General features: G+C 41.8%; 1 protein-coding gene across 1 annotated transcript; it reads right to left on the reverse strand.

Moving 5' to 3' along the window:
• Window positions 1-5,872: 5,872 nt before the first annotated feature.
• On the reverse strand, window positions 5,873-18,162 carry abcf2a (ATP-binding cassette, sub-family F (GCN20), member 2a). Its single transcript, XM_046360549.1, has 15 exons — window positions 18,008-18,162; window positions 15,716-15,887; window positions 15,223-15,435; window positions 14,542-14,724; window positions 13,922-14,093; window positions 13,086-13,181; window positions 11,172-11,274; window positions 10,065-10,160; window positions 9,675-9,794; window positions 9,105-9,194; window positions 8,835-8,945; window positions 8,486-8,548; window positions 7,854-7,982; window positions 7,155-7,358; window positions 5,873-6,860 (listed from the first exon to the last, which is right to left on the reverse strand). The coding sequence occupies exons 2-15, from the start codon at window positions 15,852-15,854 to the stop codon at window positions 6,744-6,746; spliced, it is 1,836 nt and encodes a 611-aa protein (XP_046216505.1). The 5' UTR covers window positions 15,855-15,887; window positions 18,008-18,162; the 3' UTR covers window positions 5,873-6,743.
• Between the last annotated feature and the right edge of the window lie 1,123 nt (window positions 18,163-19,285).

Raw genomic sequence — 19,285 nt, forward strand, 5'->3', positions numbered from 1 at the left:
TCTTTCGACTTTTGCAAATCTGAAGAAACCGGATAGACCTGAGCAGTGTGTCAGAAACCAAACTCTCCATTGCCATTAGAACGTCTCCTGGCTGTCTGTTCAGAACTGTAAACGTTGAAGGGGTCAATTTAGGGCAGGGGTGCCAATCCTCCTCTCAAAGAACTGCGGCATCTGCAGGCTTTTGGTCCAGCCCTGCATAAACACACTTAATTCAACATCGAGGAGAAGTTGATTAGTCGGGTATGTTAGACTGGGGCTGGTACAAAATCCTGCATGAGAGACCATGGCATGAGAGGTAGCTGTTCTTAGAGAAAATGTGTTGGCTAGTTAGCTAGCTACTAACGTTAGTGTTTACTAACTCTCACAAGGTGAAAATATTGATTCTGCGCGTAATAACACAACAGGTGGCTAACTCAACTCTAGCTAGCAAGCTATTAGCCGAGGCTCTATAGAAGTCTAACATATTAGCTAGCATTACAAAAAAATGCATTAAAACGCATCATCTGTAATGTTACAATTGACACTATTTGCCATCGTTGCTAAAAACGAGAAGGAACAGCTAAATTAGCTAGCTAGTTACTGTAGCTAGCTGTAAGCTTGCTAGCTAACGAGTATCCCATTCACTTTTGTACTATTAGCCAGGTAACATTATATCTGTTATTTTTACATGTTATTGCTGGACTGCGGATATCCAATAATTTCAAGTTGTCGTGTACACTAGTTAAATGCCAATGAAACAATTATTTTGTTTACCTGTTACACAGTTGCCAATCGATCAATGACCCAAATAATAACGGGCATAGAAAGCTTAATGCAATGCGGGATCCTTGAGACGTCCCTAAACCATAAAGGCCGGTTTAGACTTTGTCTAACGACATATCTGTAGACATTTCGAAAGGGACAAGTGTCGCTGATCAAAACTACATTTTAATTTATACTCCGGTAGAATATCTATAGATCTGTCGGTTTCCCTGGGAAACAGACAGATTAAAAAATAATAATAATAATAATTCAACTTTGACCCTGTCGCTGCGTCCGTTGTCATGGTTACCTGACTGGTTAAAAATTATTGCGTTCAAGACAAATGGGAGCTTTGGAAAAAAAAAAATTAAAATAAATAAGAGGTCAAATCATGACGTCAGGTTTGAACTCTACAAAGAGGCCCGAGTTCTCAAATTGGAATTACGAGTTGGATGACCATTCAAATCCATTTTTCCCATTCAGGACTAGTTCTCAATTATCTTGTTGTGAGTTTATTTTCTATAATAATTTTAAAAATAATAATATAAAGTTAATTAAGAAGTTGTCAGTTATGCTCTGGTCATTATTTGAACTGGCTAGGCCGCTAGCTAGCTAACAAGATGGAAACGAACCAAAATATTGTTTAGAAAGTTGATTGTAGTTGCCTGGCTTTACTAGATTTGTTTTTAAAAGGATGGGTTTATTGGCATTAACAGTGGCTACCCGTCATTCAGGGCAGCATGATATTTTGGCATTAATAAGTGTCACATATCAGTTTATAAACCATGGAGTTAATAAAGCTGCATACAAACATGGTCTCTTTTTTTGTTTTAAGTGCTTTCTGTGGGGCAAACCAGCATACAATTTTGAATGTTGCGCCGTGATTGGCACAGTGTTCTGTCACTCATGGGGACACTACGTCACCGCCAAGTCTTAAGGGTAGAGCTAGAAAATTCTGGCCCCTTGGGTGCTGCCATAGAGTTACATTAGATGTGCCCATCCAAGAAGGTTCGAGGTTATTGGCCACAGATAAAATTAAGTCAAATCACGTGATATGTACAGAAGCTTTGATTGGACTGATCATGTCAACATCATACTTTCAAAATCTTAGCTAGCAGTCATCATCATGAATCAAGTTGACAATATACTGGCAAATCATTTTTAATCCTTGTCATGTGAAGAGAAATAATGAAGAGAAATTATAGATAAAACGTATCAGTGCTCATCGGCCATTGGACATAAACATTACACAACAAGTTGCAAATCGCAAATACAACAATAAGTGGTTTGGAAGTAATTGGTGACAGTGGCTAACTGCAAGAATTGCACAGAAATCACTAGCCTGCTATTCAGTGGAATGGCTGTGTGGTCCCAAATCTGGGATTAAGGGGCTCTTTTCCAAGTTTAAAATGAAAAACATTCAACATTGGCCATGCTGTCAATGAAGCATGATTTGTGGTGTGCTCAAAACAACTGTTAACTCGGAACTGCGAAAACTTGACTTTAGTGAGTTCAAGACAACTGGGAAGTCGGGAATAAATGAGAAAATACGTTTTGAACGGTCATCCAACTCGGGAACTTTTCCTCGAGTTACGACCTGAAGATCAATGACGCCATCGTGATTCAACCTTGTTTTTATCCGTGTTTCCAGTTGTTTTGAAAGCACCATAATTCCAGAGAATGCCAGACTTGTGACAAAATTTCCCCACGAAGGACTGCCGTGCCACCTTCCTGTTCAAGTGAGCACAGCACAACAAGGTGAGTCCAAAAATGTATTGCATGTTGCTGCATAAATTATGTAATATGCCAGGGAGATATGTATACTGTAGCTAAGAAAGTAAAACTAAGTGTATGTTGTGTAGTAAGATGTTAGTAGACAATGTGCCTCACCATAATACTTTGGTCTATTTACCCCTCTTAATTTCACCTACTGTTCTGACTTGGTGGTGCACATGAAGCCTTTAACCTGTTTTAGAGAAATATAATCATTAAATATTGTAAGAGCTTTCATTGTCTGCTTATATGCCCCCTTTATTTATCCTACGATTCTGACTTTGTGTACAGGGAGAATATTGTAAGAACGGCCCATATTCTGAATTCTGTCGCTGTACATTTCAAAAGTGCTGAACACATAGTTATATTGACTACGTCCATCCTAGCTCCCTCATTAATGTCTTAATCGAAATTGCAGATGGTCTCTTATCTGCTTGTTGCTCTCTTATTCCATAGTTTGGAAATCTTTGTCTATCGACATGTCTGTAGACAATTCGAACGCGACAAATTTCAGATTGCCTCTTATCCGCTTGTTGTCCCTTTATGCCATAGTTTTTAAATCTCAATTGTCATTAAAAAGCACATTTGTTTATGCAAGTCAGCCATTTTTTTTTAAAGCAGTAAATGAGGCTGAATGAACTGTTTCACTGCCAGACAAGGCTCCACTGATAGCCAGGTGTAGCAATGGGTAATGTTGGGACTGCTGTTGGGACAGCTTTATGTAGGCCCTAACCGTTTGTGGGCACCGTTTGTCACCATTATAGTGCAATTAATGTATTGTTTAGTGCACTGGTGATTTTAGCATGTAAATCTTGGTGGATTTTTTGTGGGATGCATGCCAGCAAAGCCACTACACAACACTAAACAAAACATTAATTATCCTATAATGGTGACTAACGGTACCCACAAACTGTTAGGGCCTATATAAAGCTGTCCCAACTGGTTTAGTGATGTGATTTGTAGTGGCTTTGCTGGCATGCATCCCACAGTTGTTGTTTTTTGTCCCACTAAGATATATATATATATACACACACACACAGTATATCAGCAGCGACTGGAATAATTGTTTTGAACGGTCATCCAATTTAAGAACTCGGGCCTCTTTCTAGAGTTTTTTTTCTAGAGCTCTTCCTTTCGGACCTGAAGATATCTGACGTCATGTTTTGACTCGTATTTTTTCCGATTTCCCAGTTGTTCCGAACGCGGCATTAATCCCCTACCGTAACCATTTTAAATGTCAACTCCAATTGGGTAACGTCTGGGTTGGGACGTCCCAAGGATGCCAAGTAACAAGGACGTTAATAGAAAACACATAAGTATTTTCCGGTTTCTGCCTTCAAAATAAAAGTTCCTACACCAGAGATAGAGAAATGAGATGGGAATCTCCTTTTCAAATAGCGAGCAATAGTAATGTCGTCTTTTTGTAGGCACCAATTCCGACATGGTTCGTTGGTTGGGGAAAGCCTATGGCACAAGTATCAAACTCATTCCACGTAGCGTACACCCTGTACTTGATGGATTAATTAAGGTCACTATTTAGTCAGTACCCAATAGTACTTGTTACATTTTGAATGAAAGCAGGACAGAAATGGTCAAATTCAGACACTTATCAAAGGTCATCATCGCTCCTGCCTCTGACCTGGCGGACTCACTAAACACAAATGCGTTGTTTTTGAATGACGTCCGAGTGTTGGAGTGTGTCTCTGGCTATCCATAATTTAAAGAAACATGCAACAATTGAGCCATATGGTTATCTTAAAAGTAATTTTAAATGATTTATACTTTTACTTTTGATACTTAACAAGTACATTTTTGCATTTTGGATTTACTTTTGATAAATAAGTATATTTAAAACCAAATACTTTGACTTTTACTCAAGTAGTATTTTACTGGGTGACTTTCATTTGAGTCATTTCCTATTAAGGGATCTTTACTTTTACTCAAGTATGACAATTGGGTACTTTTTCCACCACTGTAATTAGTAAGGTATTGCTTATTGGTCCATACTGTTAGTATGCCAAAAGTTCCCGGATGTCGTACATTTGCCAAAATACGAAGTATACAAGCAGTAGACACTATTCCCATGGTTTTAGGGCCCATAATGCAATTCTTTAGAAAATGGGTGTGGCTTCACAACATTAAAGATGTGAAGAAAATGGCAGAAAATATGCAGCCGAAGCCCAACAAGAGCCGATAAAAATTCAGGTTGCAAGTTCAAACCCCCAAGCGGACAAGGTACAAATCTGTCGTTCTGCCCCTGAACAGGCAGTTAACCCACTGTTTTGGTATTGTTAGTTAGATTGTTGGTTATCACTGCATTGTCGGAACTAGAAGCACAAGCATTTCGCTACACTCGCATTAACATCTGCTAACCATGTGTATGTGACAAATAAAATTTGATTTGCTCCTAGGTCGTTATTGAAAATAAGATTTTTTCTTAACTGACTTGCCTAGTTAAATAAATACAACTTGCATATATGACAAATGTTGAGCAATGTAATAGTCATGACTTTTCAATTAAGTTACTTAATTTGAAAAGTCAATAAGCATACTACGGTTAGTATGAGTATTCGAACACAGCTTAGGTCTTAATTGAAAGTTTAAAAAAGTTATTACATAGAACAAGTAAAAGATCTTACAAAATATGTAGTTCGCAAAATTAATTTGTTGCGCCCAATTGATTCCCATTCACTACTTGGACTGCTTAACTTTTCCCCAGAATGCAATTGACAAATAGGCAACGTACACAATGGACGTACATTGGAATCATTTAATTTTGAGGAAATCTGTCCATATTTGACTAAAGATAGATCCCTCGAGCCCTAAATGTGTGAATGTCAACAGTACTAATAGGAGTGGCAACTACAGACAGGATTCTTCAATTAAGTGTTTCGTTCAACAAGAAACTAGTTTTCATTTCACTTGACAAATACTGTACCAAACATCTTAGATGTAAAATTGCGTGACGGACCTATTTGGCAAAAATCTATGACATTTTTTTATTTCTCCTAGTTAACTATTTTGAGGAAGTGTATACTGGCTGCTGTTGCTATGGCATCTCAAAATGAGAACTTGTTCTCAACTTTCCTACCTGGTTAAATAAAGGTGAAATAAAAGAGGGACAAATGATATTGCTGCTTTGCTCATTTTTCAAGCAAATGTCTTAATTAAGGCAGACGTTGACATGGCCTAGCCCTGCCAAGAGCTAACCAAACCTAGTATGTGGGCTCTAACGCCAATCAATTTGAAATATCTATACAAATTTCAAAAGGTTAAAAAGACACTGAAATAAAAAGCACTCAATTTACTGATTAAATCAAAGTTATCATTGTCATGTTACTAAAAACAGACCACGTCAGTTATTTTGCTCCTTTATTTCAGACATTCCCATTATTGCAGGTACAGTGTTAAATAATGACAAAATAATAAAGCTCTTTTTAAAAGTGAAAGGAAACTAAAAACTGGCGGAAAGTAACTGATTACATGTAATCTGATTACTAAAAATGAATCAGTTACGTTCCCAGCAAAAATATTGTAATCAGATTACACACTTGAACTAGATTACTTTTTAGATTTAAAAAGTATGATCACAAAAAAAAAAAAAAACATTATGACACCTTTCTCAATGACAATTCTGCATTGGGGGGGGGGCAATTTTAAATTTGTTCCACCTGAGCGAGTCTGACATGTCAGACCACCGATGACGACAAATGCGCTTCATGTTTGGCTTTAATGCCTCCTAAAAGGGGAAAGTTATCAAAAGTAAATCAAATTACCGAGTTTGGGTAATCCAAAAGTTACGTTACTGATGACAATTTTGAACAGGTAACGTATTACATTTTTACCTACCCAACCCTGCAGGCAGTTTATATCCTACCTAGATCTGATCTGTGGAAAGGTCATGAACCGTGAATTAAAAACAAAGTGCACATGTTCTCCACTACATTAAATGGATACATATATTTTTTTTTAAATACCTTTTAATTCAGAGAAATTAAGATACCTTATGTATGCCTGATGAAGGGGTAGCAATGGAAGGCAACTAGGACGCACCACAACCTTCCAGCAGTCTGTTAATTAAAGAGGCTTTAAGCAGGAAGGAAATAGGCATCAAGAAATGGAGCAACATGCTTCTTGAGATAAATAGTCAAGTGAAGATGGAATGGGAAATTGGGAGTCCAGTCTTGAATCTGGGGAGATTTTTGTTTTTTTAAATAATGTTTTTTTTTTTATACACCATGCGAATTTTTGTCAATCTTCTTTTTCAGATGGTGTTTGTAAGCCAAGATGTCCCGGTTCCATTTGGTGATAGTCTGCTTTTCACAAACCCAGATCTCCTGGGCCACCTAGGGAGCAAAAACAAAAAGGAGAAACGGGGGTTGAAGAGGGACAAATGTGCATCAATCCCAGTTCTTCCAACAAAGATTTCACAAGTATATATAAACTAGGACTATTTATAATAAACTCATTCAAAATATGTCGACTCTGCTACTGTATATTAGTGGAGTGCAACAGTGCACCAGTATGCCAATGGCATGGTGGAGTATATTCAGACAGTGTGGCAGTTGTCCAACAATGTATTTAAAAATGAACCCTTTCATACAAAAAAAATAAAAGTGTTCTAGTCTTTTTATCCGAACCTGCTGGATGAGCCTGAAGTCGTGGCTAACCAACATCATGCCGCCCTCGTACTCGTTGATGGCGTCGGCCAGGGCGTCAATGGTCTCGATGTCCAAGTGATTGGTGGGCTCATCCAGGAAGAGCATGTGGGCATTCTGACCAGCCAGCCAGGCGAAGCACACCCGGCACTTCTGCCCATCAGACAGGTTCCGGATGGGGTTCACCTGGTAAAATGCAGAAAATTGCCACCAATGTCAGTAAAATCAGGGCGGCAGGTAGCCTAGTGGTTAAGAGCGTTGGGCCAATAAGTGACAGGTCGTTGGTTCCAATCTTTGAGCCGACTAGGTGAAAGATCTGCCGATTTGCCCTTGAGCAAGGCACTTATCACTAATTGCTCCTGTAAGTCACTCTGTACAAGAGTCTGCTAAATGACTAAAATGTAAATTGTCGTAAGACAGCTCCCCCAATTCATCTATGGTTTTCATTACATTTCCAACTTCGGTTTAATTTAAATGACCTACAACCCTACAAACCTGGGCTCAAATAGAATTGTTTTTTCCCCCTCCAAATACATAAGCTGCCCTTGGAGCTTGAATGGTGCAAATGGAACCAATGGAATAGTCCCAAAAGTACAAACCCCACTTCCGTGGCATGCCAGACGAGCGTAATCAAACCCTGCTACATGACTATGTTTTAGGATCACTAATGATCAAACTGACCTGCTGTTTGCCCGTCAGCCCATAACGGCCAATGATCTTCCTCATCTCCTCCCTCTCCTTGATCTCTGGGTAACACTTCATCATGTAGTCCAGGGGCGAGAGGTCGAGTTCCAGTTGCTCAGTTAGATGCTTTAGAGGGGAAATAAGGAGTAGGTTCATCCATGTGAATCGTGTAGAGTTAAAAAAAAAAAAAAAAAAAAAAAGTCTAATTTCTGAAGTTGTCCCGTGATGGATGCGGTGGATTGAGACAATTATTATTTTTTTTAAACATATCTAGCTTAAACTGACAGATTGATGGATTTATTTGAATGCTAATTAGATTTCTGCAGGGACGCAGACATAGACTCTAGAACTTAATGTGTACATCACTTTATAGTTGGGACTTCGTTTACAACCATAAATTTAAATTATTTTTTAAATAATAATGATAATAATATCACTGGAGGATGACTTTAACTTCAAGTTATTAAATAAAACTAAAGATGCCACTGACCATCCAGTCACTCAAAATTTGCAGTCTACTCCAATTTTTGCCATTGTAGGAGCAAAAAACAACAAATGTTTCTGTCCATTACGGACACAATTGTCAAGACAGTTTAGGCTATCAGTGCATTTCAAAAATGGTATGGTACCTGGTGATATCTGCCAATCTTGACGTGGGAGTTCTTGCGAATCATACCATCAGTAGGGAGGAGCTGAGGACAAAGGACGATACGTGAGTCGGGGTAGAGAGAGAAGAGACGGATGGGATGTCTAATCAAAAACATGTATACTTTTCAGAAGTTGAATAAAATAAGACATTTAACTAGAAAAGACAACTGAACAGGAAATGAAAAAAAAAAGTGACAACGTACATGGTTTCTACTCATTGGCCCCTCACTTATCAGTAAAAACAGTACCATTAAGATAATGCCTCATGGCAGGGCCGAATAGCAGAACAATTAGTTAGCTAAATGACCATATAATCATGTCAAGACTCACCTCTCCAGTGAGAAGTTTGAGCAAGGTGGATTTCCCGGCCCCGTTGGGCCCCACAAGGGCCACTCGGGTGTCGAGATCTATGCCGAACTCAAGGTTCTTGTATATATGGGGCTGAAATGTCAAACAAAGGAAAATAATATAAGAAATTCACATTAACAATATCGCAAAAAAACGTGATTGAGTAGTTTGGAGCTGGAATTTCTCTTCTCATAAATAAAACAAATAGATAAAAAAATTCAGTCAAAAGTGAGAGGTTGGACAATCACCTACCTGGTCATCAGAGTACTTGAAGCTGACATTCTGTACCATGATGACCGGAGGGGGAATCTTCCCACAGGGAGGAAAACAAAATGACAGGGTCTAAAGGAAAAGAGAAGAATGAGCTTACTGTCTTCAGGGAGTTTAGGATATCGCTTACTGTCTTCAGGGAGTTTAGGATATCGCTTACTGTCTTCAGGGAATAGCTTAGGATATAGCTTACTGTCCTCAGGGAGGAGTTTAGTGATCCCTGCCTTGTGACCTACCACCCTGAATGGAGCTATGAGATTTTAGTTTCTATTTAAAAAAACAAATCTATTATCCTGGAACTAACTCACCCTGTCATCTACTGTACACTTCTTTGCATCACAATAGACCATAAATATGTTCAGAATTTTCTAAAATAAAAGAGTTACCTGCAGTAATATCCACTTACTACAGTCCAGATAATTCTGACCATGTGACTTGCCCTGGGCTGTAGTCAAAACTAATTACACACCAAAAAAAGAGAGAACCTTTTCAAACCCTGTATGGGAAGCACTGTCACTTTTGTCCACCGAGTCAGTCACTAAACAAACTTACTTTGTCATTGGAAACACTCTCAGTCAGGCCAGAGGCCACCATCTTCTGCAGGGTTTTCTCTTTACTCTGTGCTTGGCGAGCCAGCTTGGCTGAGCCGTGCCCAAACCGGGCTATGTAGTTCTGGTGGGGTGGTAAGGAGAGAAAGGGAGGTTTACAAAATAAATATCTGTTTGGTGAAGCCCTTCACTCCCAAATCATTGTGTGTCACATGAGTTTATTCAACTTAAAACAGTTTGTATGAAACGACCACACCCTAGGTGGTTCCAAAATAACCCACCACTATGCTTGATCCTTCACATAATACTGGTGTCAGCCCGAATTTCACATAAATAAATGGCCAAACCACTAGTGAATGAGGAAACATGTTTAGAGAAAGGAATCTTAAGATACCTTCATGTGTTTGATCTGGTCCTGCTCCCAGTTGAATCTCTTCATCTGGTTCTCTTCCAGCTCCTCCCTGGTCTTTATGTACTGATCGTAGTTGCCCTATCAGGAAGTAAACAAACAGTTACCCTACCAGGATGTAAACAAACAGTTACCCTACCACAGGGATAGGCAACTGGTGTCCCCCTTTGAAGGGTCTCGGATCAAGAGTAGAACACACAAGGTACAATTTTGTCGAAATTTGGTTGTCCATCAGTAGTTTGTCTTGTTGGGTCAGTCACTGATAGTCACTCAATTAAATTAGCCCATGTCAGGGGGAGGACAGATGTTGGTACACAGACCCAAGCACAACTGCAGCTCATCATTTTTTGCGTCCCCCCCACACAATCAAAGTTGCCCATCCAGGAATTAAACCTTTATTTTTACACAAGTACCATTTTACACTTGAAATGGGATGTACTCGCACACCGGAGTCATTTTTCTTTGTTCTTATGACTTGAATATACCAACTTTAATCCAGAGTAACTCACCAAGGGCAAATACAAAACAACTAGATGGTTGAAGTCTGAGAAAGTATCAGGGTGTAAAACAAATTTTTTTGTATACCAATCATGGTGGCAGGTAGATATAATTTCTACCAGCCACAGATTTTGTTTTTTAACCAGACAAAATATTTTAGCAATAATTACACAACATGAGCATGTGTAGTAATGTTTCTAAAAAAACAAATGTATTACAAATAATAAGTGATGTGGTATATGTTCGATTTAATTTTACACTGAACAAAAATATAAAACACAAGAAGTGTTGGTCCCATGTTTCATGAGCTGAAATAAAACAATCCCTACGCACAAAAAAACATTTCTCACAATTTGAGCACAAATTTGTTTTACATCCCTGTAATTCACATGGATGGTGAATTAGACATACTTGCCCGCCAATGCCAAGTTCTACAGGTGTTAATTTTAGGCCTTGGTAAGTATGATAAACTGGTATTTTATTTATCAACTGAAGACAGGAAATGCAACTGCTCTGACTTGGAGCATTATTCGAAACCAGACAAAACATCTCATTGGTCCATGTTGGCTAGTTGCAGGGTGCAGTTGCTCTTACCGTGTAGTATTTCAGCTTGCGCTCGTGTAAGTGCATGATGTTGGTGCACACGCCGTTAAGGAAGTCTTGCGAATGGGAAATCAGGACCAAAATACGTTTAAATCTGTTGAATTGGATAGAGAATTGTTTGGACACTTCAAAATACAGACAAAGCTAATCTTGAGTTACACCAAACACGGAGATTCTCCATCCAAATGTAAAGGATTATAGTCAAAGTAAGTATATAGCTAGTGGTTAGCACAGATTAGTAAACTCCATGAGTAATGTCTAAAACAGCTCATGTTGGAGCTAGTGGTTAGCACTAGTAAACCTCATGAGTAATGTCTTGGAACTAACTAACCCTGTGGCGTCCGTCCTACACTTTGGCATACTGCTGGGATCAGATAAACGCTTCGGTCTAGTTTTTGTCAACGCGCCCCCGCGCTGACAACATACTGCCAGGCAGGGACACTGTAATTCGGCCTTTTGTTTACATCATGTCACAACAGCAGTAATATCTTAAAGGCGGAAACACATTTACACGACTTCCTAGTTTACCTCTGGAGTTGTCGATCAATAAAACCACAGTAGGTCATAGCAGAAAGCTGCCTTCAACCAATCAAACGTTCGCTTTGAGTTAATAAAAATAAATGATAAAAACGGCACAAATCTGTCTAGAAAAGTAATGTCCTACATCTTACACACACAGGTAATGGGCCTTACTGGCTAAGCTCTTCCTCCAGCCAGACAGGTAATGGGCCTTACTGGCTAAGCTCTTCCTCCAGCCACACACAGGTAATGGGCCTTACTGGCTAAGCTCTTCCTCCAGCCACACACAGGTAATGGGCCTTACTGGCTAAGCTCTTCCTCCAGCCACACACAGGTAATGGGCCTTACTAAGCTCTTCCTCCAGCCACACACAGGTAATGGGCCTTACTGGCTAAGCTCTTCCTCCAGCCACACACAGGTAATGGGCCTTACTGGCTAAGCTCTTCCTCCAGCCAGACAGGTAATGGGCCTTACTGGCTAAGCTCTTCCTCCAGCCAGACAGGTAATGGGCCTTACTGGCTAAGCTCTTCCTCCAGCCACACACAGGTAATGGGCCTTACTGGCTAAGCTCTTCCTCCAGACACACACAGGTAATGGGCCTTACTGGCTAAGCTCTTCCTCCAGCCACACACAGGTAATGGGCCTTACTGGCTAAGCTCTTCCTCCAGCCACACACAGGTAATGGGCCTTACTGGCTAAGCTCTTCCTCCAGCCACACACAGGTAATGGGCCTTACTGGCTAAGCTCTTCCTCCAGCCAGACAGGTAATGGGCCTTAATGACTAAGCTCTTCCTCCAGCCAGACAGGTAATGGGCCTTACTGGCTAAGCTCTTCCTCCAGCCAGACAGGTAATGGGCCTTAATGGCTAAGCTCTTCCTCCAGCCACACACAGGTAATGGGCCTTACTGGCTAAGCTCTTCCTCCAGCCACACACAGGTAATGGGCCTTACTGGCTAAGCTCTTCCTCCAGCCACACAGGTAATGGGCCTTACTGGCTAAGCTCTTCCTCCAGCCAGACAGGTAATGGGCCTTACTGGCTAAGCTCTTCCTCCAGCCACACACAGGTAATGGGCCTTACTGGCTAAGCTCTTCCTCCAGCCACACACAGGTAATGGGCCTTACTGGCTAAGCTCTTCCTCCAGCCACACACAGGTAATGGGCCTTACTGGCTAAGCTCTTCCTCCAGCCACACACAGGTAATGGGCCTTACTGGCTAAGCTCTTCCTCCAGCCACACACAGGTAATGGGCCTTACTGGCTAAGCTCTTCCTCCAGCCACACACAGGTAATGGGCCTTACTGGCTAAGCTCTTCCTCCAGCCACACACAGGTAATGGGCCTTACTGGCTAAGCTCTTCCTCCAGCCACACACAGGTAATGGGCCTTACTGGCTAAGCTCTTCCTCCAGCCACACACAGGCATCCAGATCCAAGTGGTTTGTGGGCTCATCCAGCAGCAACATGAAGGGCTTCAAGAACAGGGCTCTGGAGTCGAGGAACACAAACAAAACATTACTTTTTGGGGGGGGGGGGTGACCCAAAACATTTTAAAAAACAGGGCATTTGCAAATGAAAAACAGCCATTCACTCTTAGGTTCTTATTGATGTGTGATTTAGATTTATTTATTTTTTAAAATCTTAACACCTTTTAAATCTATAAATTGTTTTTAATGACTAAAGGCATCTGGGCAAAGTGAAACGGAACACAAAGAGTAGAGTGCCCAGAACTGTAGGGATCAGATAAACGCTTCGGTCCATTTTTGTCACTGCGCCGCCGCGCTGTGAACATACTGCTTGGCGGCGGCGCTATCATTCGGCCTTTCTTTACATCACTTCCCAAACAGTTCTGAGGCAAACGCCTACGCAGCATTCAAATACATATATCCCATAGCGCTAGACCCTTCAGAACCCTAGAGGCATTGGCTCCTACCCCTTTCATGAAGATCTGACATTTCTTCTAGACAGATGTTAAAAAGGGAATTTCTGTAGCGATGCTTGAGAGTCTATGAAAAAGACTGGGCTCAAGGCCTGCGTTCATAAAGTGTCTCACAGTAGGATTGCTGATCTTGGATCAGGTCCCCATCTTTTATGATTCAAAGGTTATATAACAGATCCTAGATCAGCACTCCTTCACTGAGATGTTTTATCAATACAGACCCAGAGCTGTGGATAATGAACACCTGATCCTAGATCAGCAGGTTTGTATTGTACAGGGTGGGTTTTACCTGGCCAGAGCGACACGCATCCTCCAGCCTCCACTGAAATCCTTAAGCTTCTTCTGCTGCATGGCGGCGGTAAAGCCCAGGCCGTGGAGGATCTGGGAGGCCCGTACCTCGGCCTTGTCTGCATCCAGCTCCTCCAGACGCTCGTACAGCTCCATCAGCTTCTCACACTCAGCTTTAGGGGAGAGAAAAAGGGGAGAGAGAGAGAGAGGAGTTGGAGTGGTGGACAGAAGGGAGGGTTTTTATTTTAACTGGTTGGGGGGGGGGGGGGGTTGAAATGTAATCACGGTTGTCATGCCACCAAATAACCCTTTGTGCCCGTTGCCCGACGCTACACCATGAAGGGAACTCATTGTGTAGGACTGTTCGGGACATGGGAAGTAGTGTACCACGCCTAGGAAGGGAAGCTGCCACGGTGAGCACAGTTCCCATGGTAACGCGGAAATACTCTTAAATTACTACAACCTATCCACCATTATAAAAAGGCAATCACTATCACCACAGCAAGGTACAAAACGTTTAGCTAAATAGGAACAACCTTAAATTGCTCCATTTGAGACACTTTTAGCAATGGTCTTCCGACGAGGACGAAGTAGACGAAGGACGAATGCAAAAACACTCACAGTCCTCGGAGGCCAGGCGCTCGGCCTCCTTCTCCAGATGAATCCTCTCCGCGTCCACCTCCATGACACACTGCAGGGCCGTCTTGTCGCTGGGCGCCATCTCACGGGTCAGGTGGTAGATGTCAATGTGCTCTGGGATAGGTATCTCGCGGTGGCCAATGGCTGACAGCAACATGGATTTACCTGGAAAAGTAGAGTCCCCATAGGAGATCAAATGTTGTATTCGTAAACAAGGCGGACATTTTTTTTATTTTACCTTTATTTAACGAGGCAAGTCAGTTAGTAACAAATTCTTATTTTCAATGACGGCCTAGGAACAGTGGGTTAACTACCTGTTCAGGGGCAGAACGACAGATTTGTACCTTGTCAGGGATTCGTACTTGCAAACTTTCGGTTACTAGCCCAACGCTCTAACCATTAGGCTACCCTGCCGCCCCATTGTCCCAATAAACGGCTGAGATGGTTGAAAAGCGTACCCACTGAGACGGGCATACCCACTGCTGAAGATTACATGGCAAAAAAGGTGTCCCAAAGGCACTGGATCATGTTCATTAGAGCACACCGTAGTAAAATGTTTTGCAATGAAAAATGTATATTTGTGTTTCTACCCAAAATGTCATTTGAGGGGTTTCTTCCGTTTTATGCCCATTGAACACAACTCAGGTGGCGGTAACTACTTACCAGTGCCGTTAAGGCCAATGAGGCCATAGCGTCGGCCCGAGTTGAGCTCCAGGCTGGTGTCCTGCAGCAGCTCTTGCCCGTGGAAGGTGAGCGACAAGCTGGCGACGTGGACGTCCGTGCTGTTGGGGTGCGACGCCAGGACGCCGGTCACAGCCCGCGCCTCAGTTTTCTTCAGCTCAAACTCGTCCATCTCCTTGGTCAGCATATCCACTCCTGTGACACAGTGAGACGTTTTAGTTTGCCATTTTATACATGAAAAAGGGGTTATCCATGTCCACTGAGATGACAGACATGTGTACCAGTCAACCCATATTGACATGAGGTACCAACCACCCACCCACTTACATGACACTACAGTAATTTAGCAGACGCTCAAGAGCCATTTACATTTTAGTGCAAGAAGAAAACAAAACACATCTCTGAGCACCTAATGTAGCTGTGAAGAGGATTTAGACTTGAGCCCTTTAGTTCCTCTATGATAGACAACAATTACCGTTGCTTTCTGCTCCGTTCTGCTGGCCTTGCTCTGGTATCTCTCCCTCTCCGTCCTCTCCTGGTTTTTTAGCCTTCTGCCGGGTTTTGGCAGCTTCCTTCTTCTTCTGCGCCTTCTTCTTGGCCAGGTCGGAGGGCATGGTTGCTGAGGACCTCGAGGGAAAAAATTCAACCTGAAGACACAGCGAGAAGGGGGACAAAGCAGGGGAAACTGGGTCAGTAACATTGTGTTCCCTGCATCTGGATTATCAGAGAGGCTAATACGGTCTTAAGGTGAAAGTAATTTTATATTGTTTGATGCAGCCACTAGTAAACAAATTAAAGTAACGTTATATAAATGGTTGACTTAAGGGGTTGCCTGTGTTAGATTCAAGGTGACTTGTTGCTGACCAGCTAAATGGGAAATTCAATGCAATTAACCCTGATAAAGCCCCACTTGATCGGGCTTTAGTGGAAGTCCTCCCTTCCAGCCGTAGTTGCCATTAATGATATGTATTAACCCTAGATGACATACAGGGGGCACTGTTTTGAAGCCACCGCACAGCCATTTTGGTACTCCAAAAAAATATATATTTGAAAGCGTGTCTGTATATTCTATTAGACTCCTCAATGCATATTTTAGTATTATATTATGTAACCTAAACATTAAAAAATATATATAAACACGGCCTCCTGAGTGACACAGTGATCTAAGGCACTGCATCACCATGCTAGATTCATCACTACAGACCCGGGTTTAATCCCAGGGTGTGTCGCAGCTGGCCATGACTGGGAGTCCCATGAGGCGGCACACAATTGGCCCAGTGCCGTCCGGGTTAGGGGAGGGTTTAGCCGGCCGGGATGTCCTTGTCCCATCACGCTCTAGCGACTCCTTGTGGCGGGCCGGGTGCATGCACGCTGACTTTGGTAGCCAGCTGGACTGGGTTTCCTCCGACACATAGGTGCGGATGGCTTCCGGGTTAAGCGAGCAGTGTCAAGAAGCAGTGCGGCAGGGTCGAGTTTGAGGACACATGGCTCTCAACCTTCACCTCGCCCGAGTCCGTACGGGAGTTGCAGCGATGGGACAAGACTAACTACCAATTGGAAATCATGAAATTGGGGAGAAAAAGGGGTAAAAAAGAACAATTTTTGTACCAATTTAACTGTTCCCACTACAAATGTAATTTGGTGTTTAAATGTTATTGAAATACTGCAGAATTCCATTAATTTCTATGGAGGACTGGGCCTACTGAGGAGCATCAATATGGAGGCCGGTGGCTTCAAAGCCTCATTAGCTACATGGTATTAACACAAGCTGTTCACAGACATCATTGGTTTCCATTCATATGAATCGCAATCAAAGACATTGGAAATTGCTAGTTCATATCTGGTTACACAGCTGATGGACTTTATGCCAAGATCGCTAACGGTATGTAACTAGCTAATTATATTGGTGCCGTGGTGATTGCAACATCAGTACATTCCGGGCCTTGCATCGTTGCTCAACACATAATAAAATGCCGGCATCATTTCCCTTGTAGCAAGCTAGTTCGTTCTTACAGCATAGCGGTAAGCGCTGAAGAACCGGGGTAGTTAATAAGACAGGTGGGTAAATGTCATCTCACGTGTCGTCCTCACACGCATTTCCTGCCATTTACCTAGTTAGCTATTTTAACCAATATCCTGTAAGAACTGTGCGTAACTAGTAGCTACATAATTTAATCAACTACTAGCCCAACTGCGGTAGTTAACTAGATGCGAAACTGGCGCCCTGGGCCATTTTATATGGAGGTTGATAAATAAAGGCCCCTAAATTACCAAGCTAATGTTCGCTAGCTAAACGGCTAGGTCGAAATACACACACACAACGGTTATATTCAACCAAAGGTAAAAATTGCCTAGCTAAAATCACGTCCGAATATAGAGTTATAAAATCTTATCACAAAATCCAGGAATCGTGTGGGCCTTCATATGGCCTTTGATTTGACAGATGCCAATAAATTCCGCTGGCTATAAATCCCCCCCCCCACCCCCACAAAAAACCGATTGAGTCAGACTCCAAGTAATGATTCAGCTAACTGGTGGCTAATGCCGAAGCAACTCGTGGTCCTCTTCACTGCATTGTGTAACTAGCTAGTTGTACCGGCGGGTATGCTAGCTCGACTTTAGTTAGCTAACGTTACTGATCGAAACAATCATGTATCTTCGTACTAAAAGCCCACATACGACATTTTTTTTGTATATTATTATTCGTGACTATGTCAGGTGTGGTTCATATACGTTTTTTTAAATATAATTAAATATATTTTCTCACCGGTCTTGTACCTGTTCACCGGCAGCGGCGACGACGTTGGAAACGCACAAGAAAGAATGATCTCGTTGTCGCGTGTTCCCTACGCCGGCTCAGCCGACCAATGAAACGCCGAGTTGTCTTTGTAGCTCCACCTTCTCATTTTAATGTAGGGCGGGTAAAGGAAGGGTTGCCGGGAAATGGTGTATTCTGTACGTCATTACAGACAACAACAAAAAAAAGCGTCAAGACGAGAAATTATTCATTTATTGCAACATCATTGATAGTGTGGCCGGAACTCCTGTGATTTGTAACTATTGAACAGTAGACAAGCTTGTTTACTCATCTAAATAAAATGGTATGTGTCACATGGGTAAAATCAACAGGTACCTCAATTTGACCGTGAAATGCTTACTTGCAAGCCTTTAAACAATGCAGTTAAAGAAATAGAATTAGGAAAATATTTATAACATTTTTAAAAAGTAACGGAGGCTATAGGGCAGCGCACAATTGGCCCAGCTTCGTCTGGGTTTGGCCGTGGTAGGCAGTCATTGTAAATAAGCCTGAAACATGGTTAGACTTTGCAGATTCTGATTATTTACTATAATATAAAGACATGTTAAATAAACTCTAGGAGGTTCTCACTTCTCAAATTGAGGAAACATGCAATTGGCATGCTGACTGCAGGAATGTCTACCAGAGCTGTTGCCATAAAATTGATTGTTAATTTCTCTCCAATAATCCGCCTCCAATTGCATTTTACCGATGCCAGTTTGAATGCACAGAAATACCGTAACGAGATCCTGAGGCCCATTGTCGCGCCATTCATCCGCCACCATAACCTCATGTTTCAGCATAATGCACGGCCCCATGTCGCAATGATCTGTACACAATTCCTGGAAGCTGAAAATGTCCCCGTTCTTCCATGACCTGCATACTCACCAGACATGTCACTCTTTGAGCATATTTGAGATGCTCTGGATCGATGTGTACGACAGCATGTTCCAGTTCCGGCCAATATCCAGCAACTTTGCATAGCTTGAAGAGGAGTGGGACAACATTCCCCAGGCCACAATCAACAGCCTGATCAACTCTATGCGAAGGAGACGTGAGGCAAATGGTTTTTCACACCAGATACTGATTGGTTTTCTGATGCACGCCCCTACTTTTTTTATTTTTTTTATTAAGGTGACTTCGACCAACCGACCAATCTGTATTCCCAGTCATGCGAAATCAATAAATTAGGGCCTAATTTATTTATTTCAATTTACTGATTTCCTTAACTGTAACACAGTAAAATCT

The sequence above is a fragment of the Oncorhynchus gorbuscha genome, linkage group LG08 (assembly GCF_021184085.1).
Source record: "Oncorhynchus gorbuscha isolate QuinsamMale2020 ecotype Even-year linkage group LG08, OgorEven_v1.0, whole genome shotgun sequence".
NCBI lineage: Eukaryota > Metazoa > Chordata > Actinopteri > Salmoniformes > Salmonidae > Oncorhynchus > Oncorhynchus gorbuscha.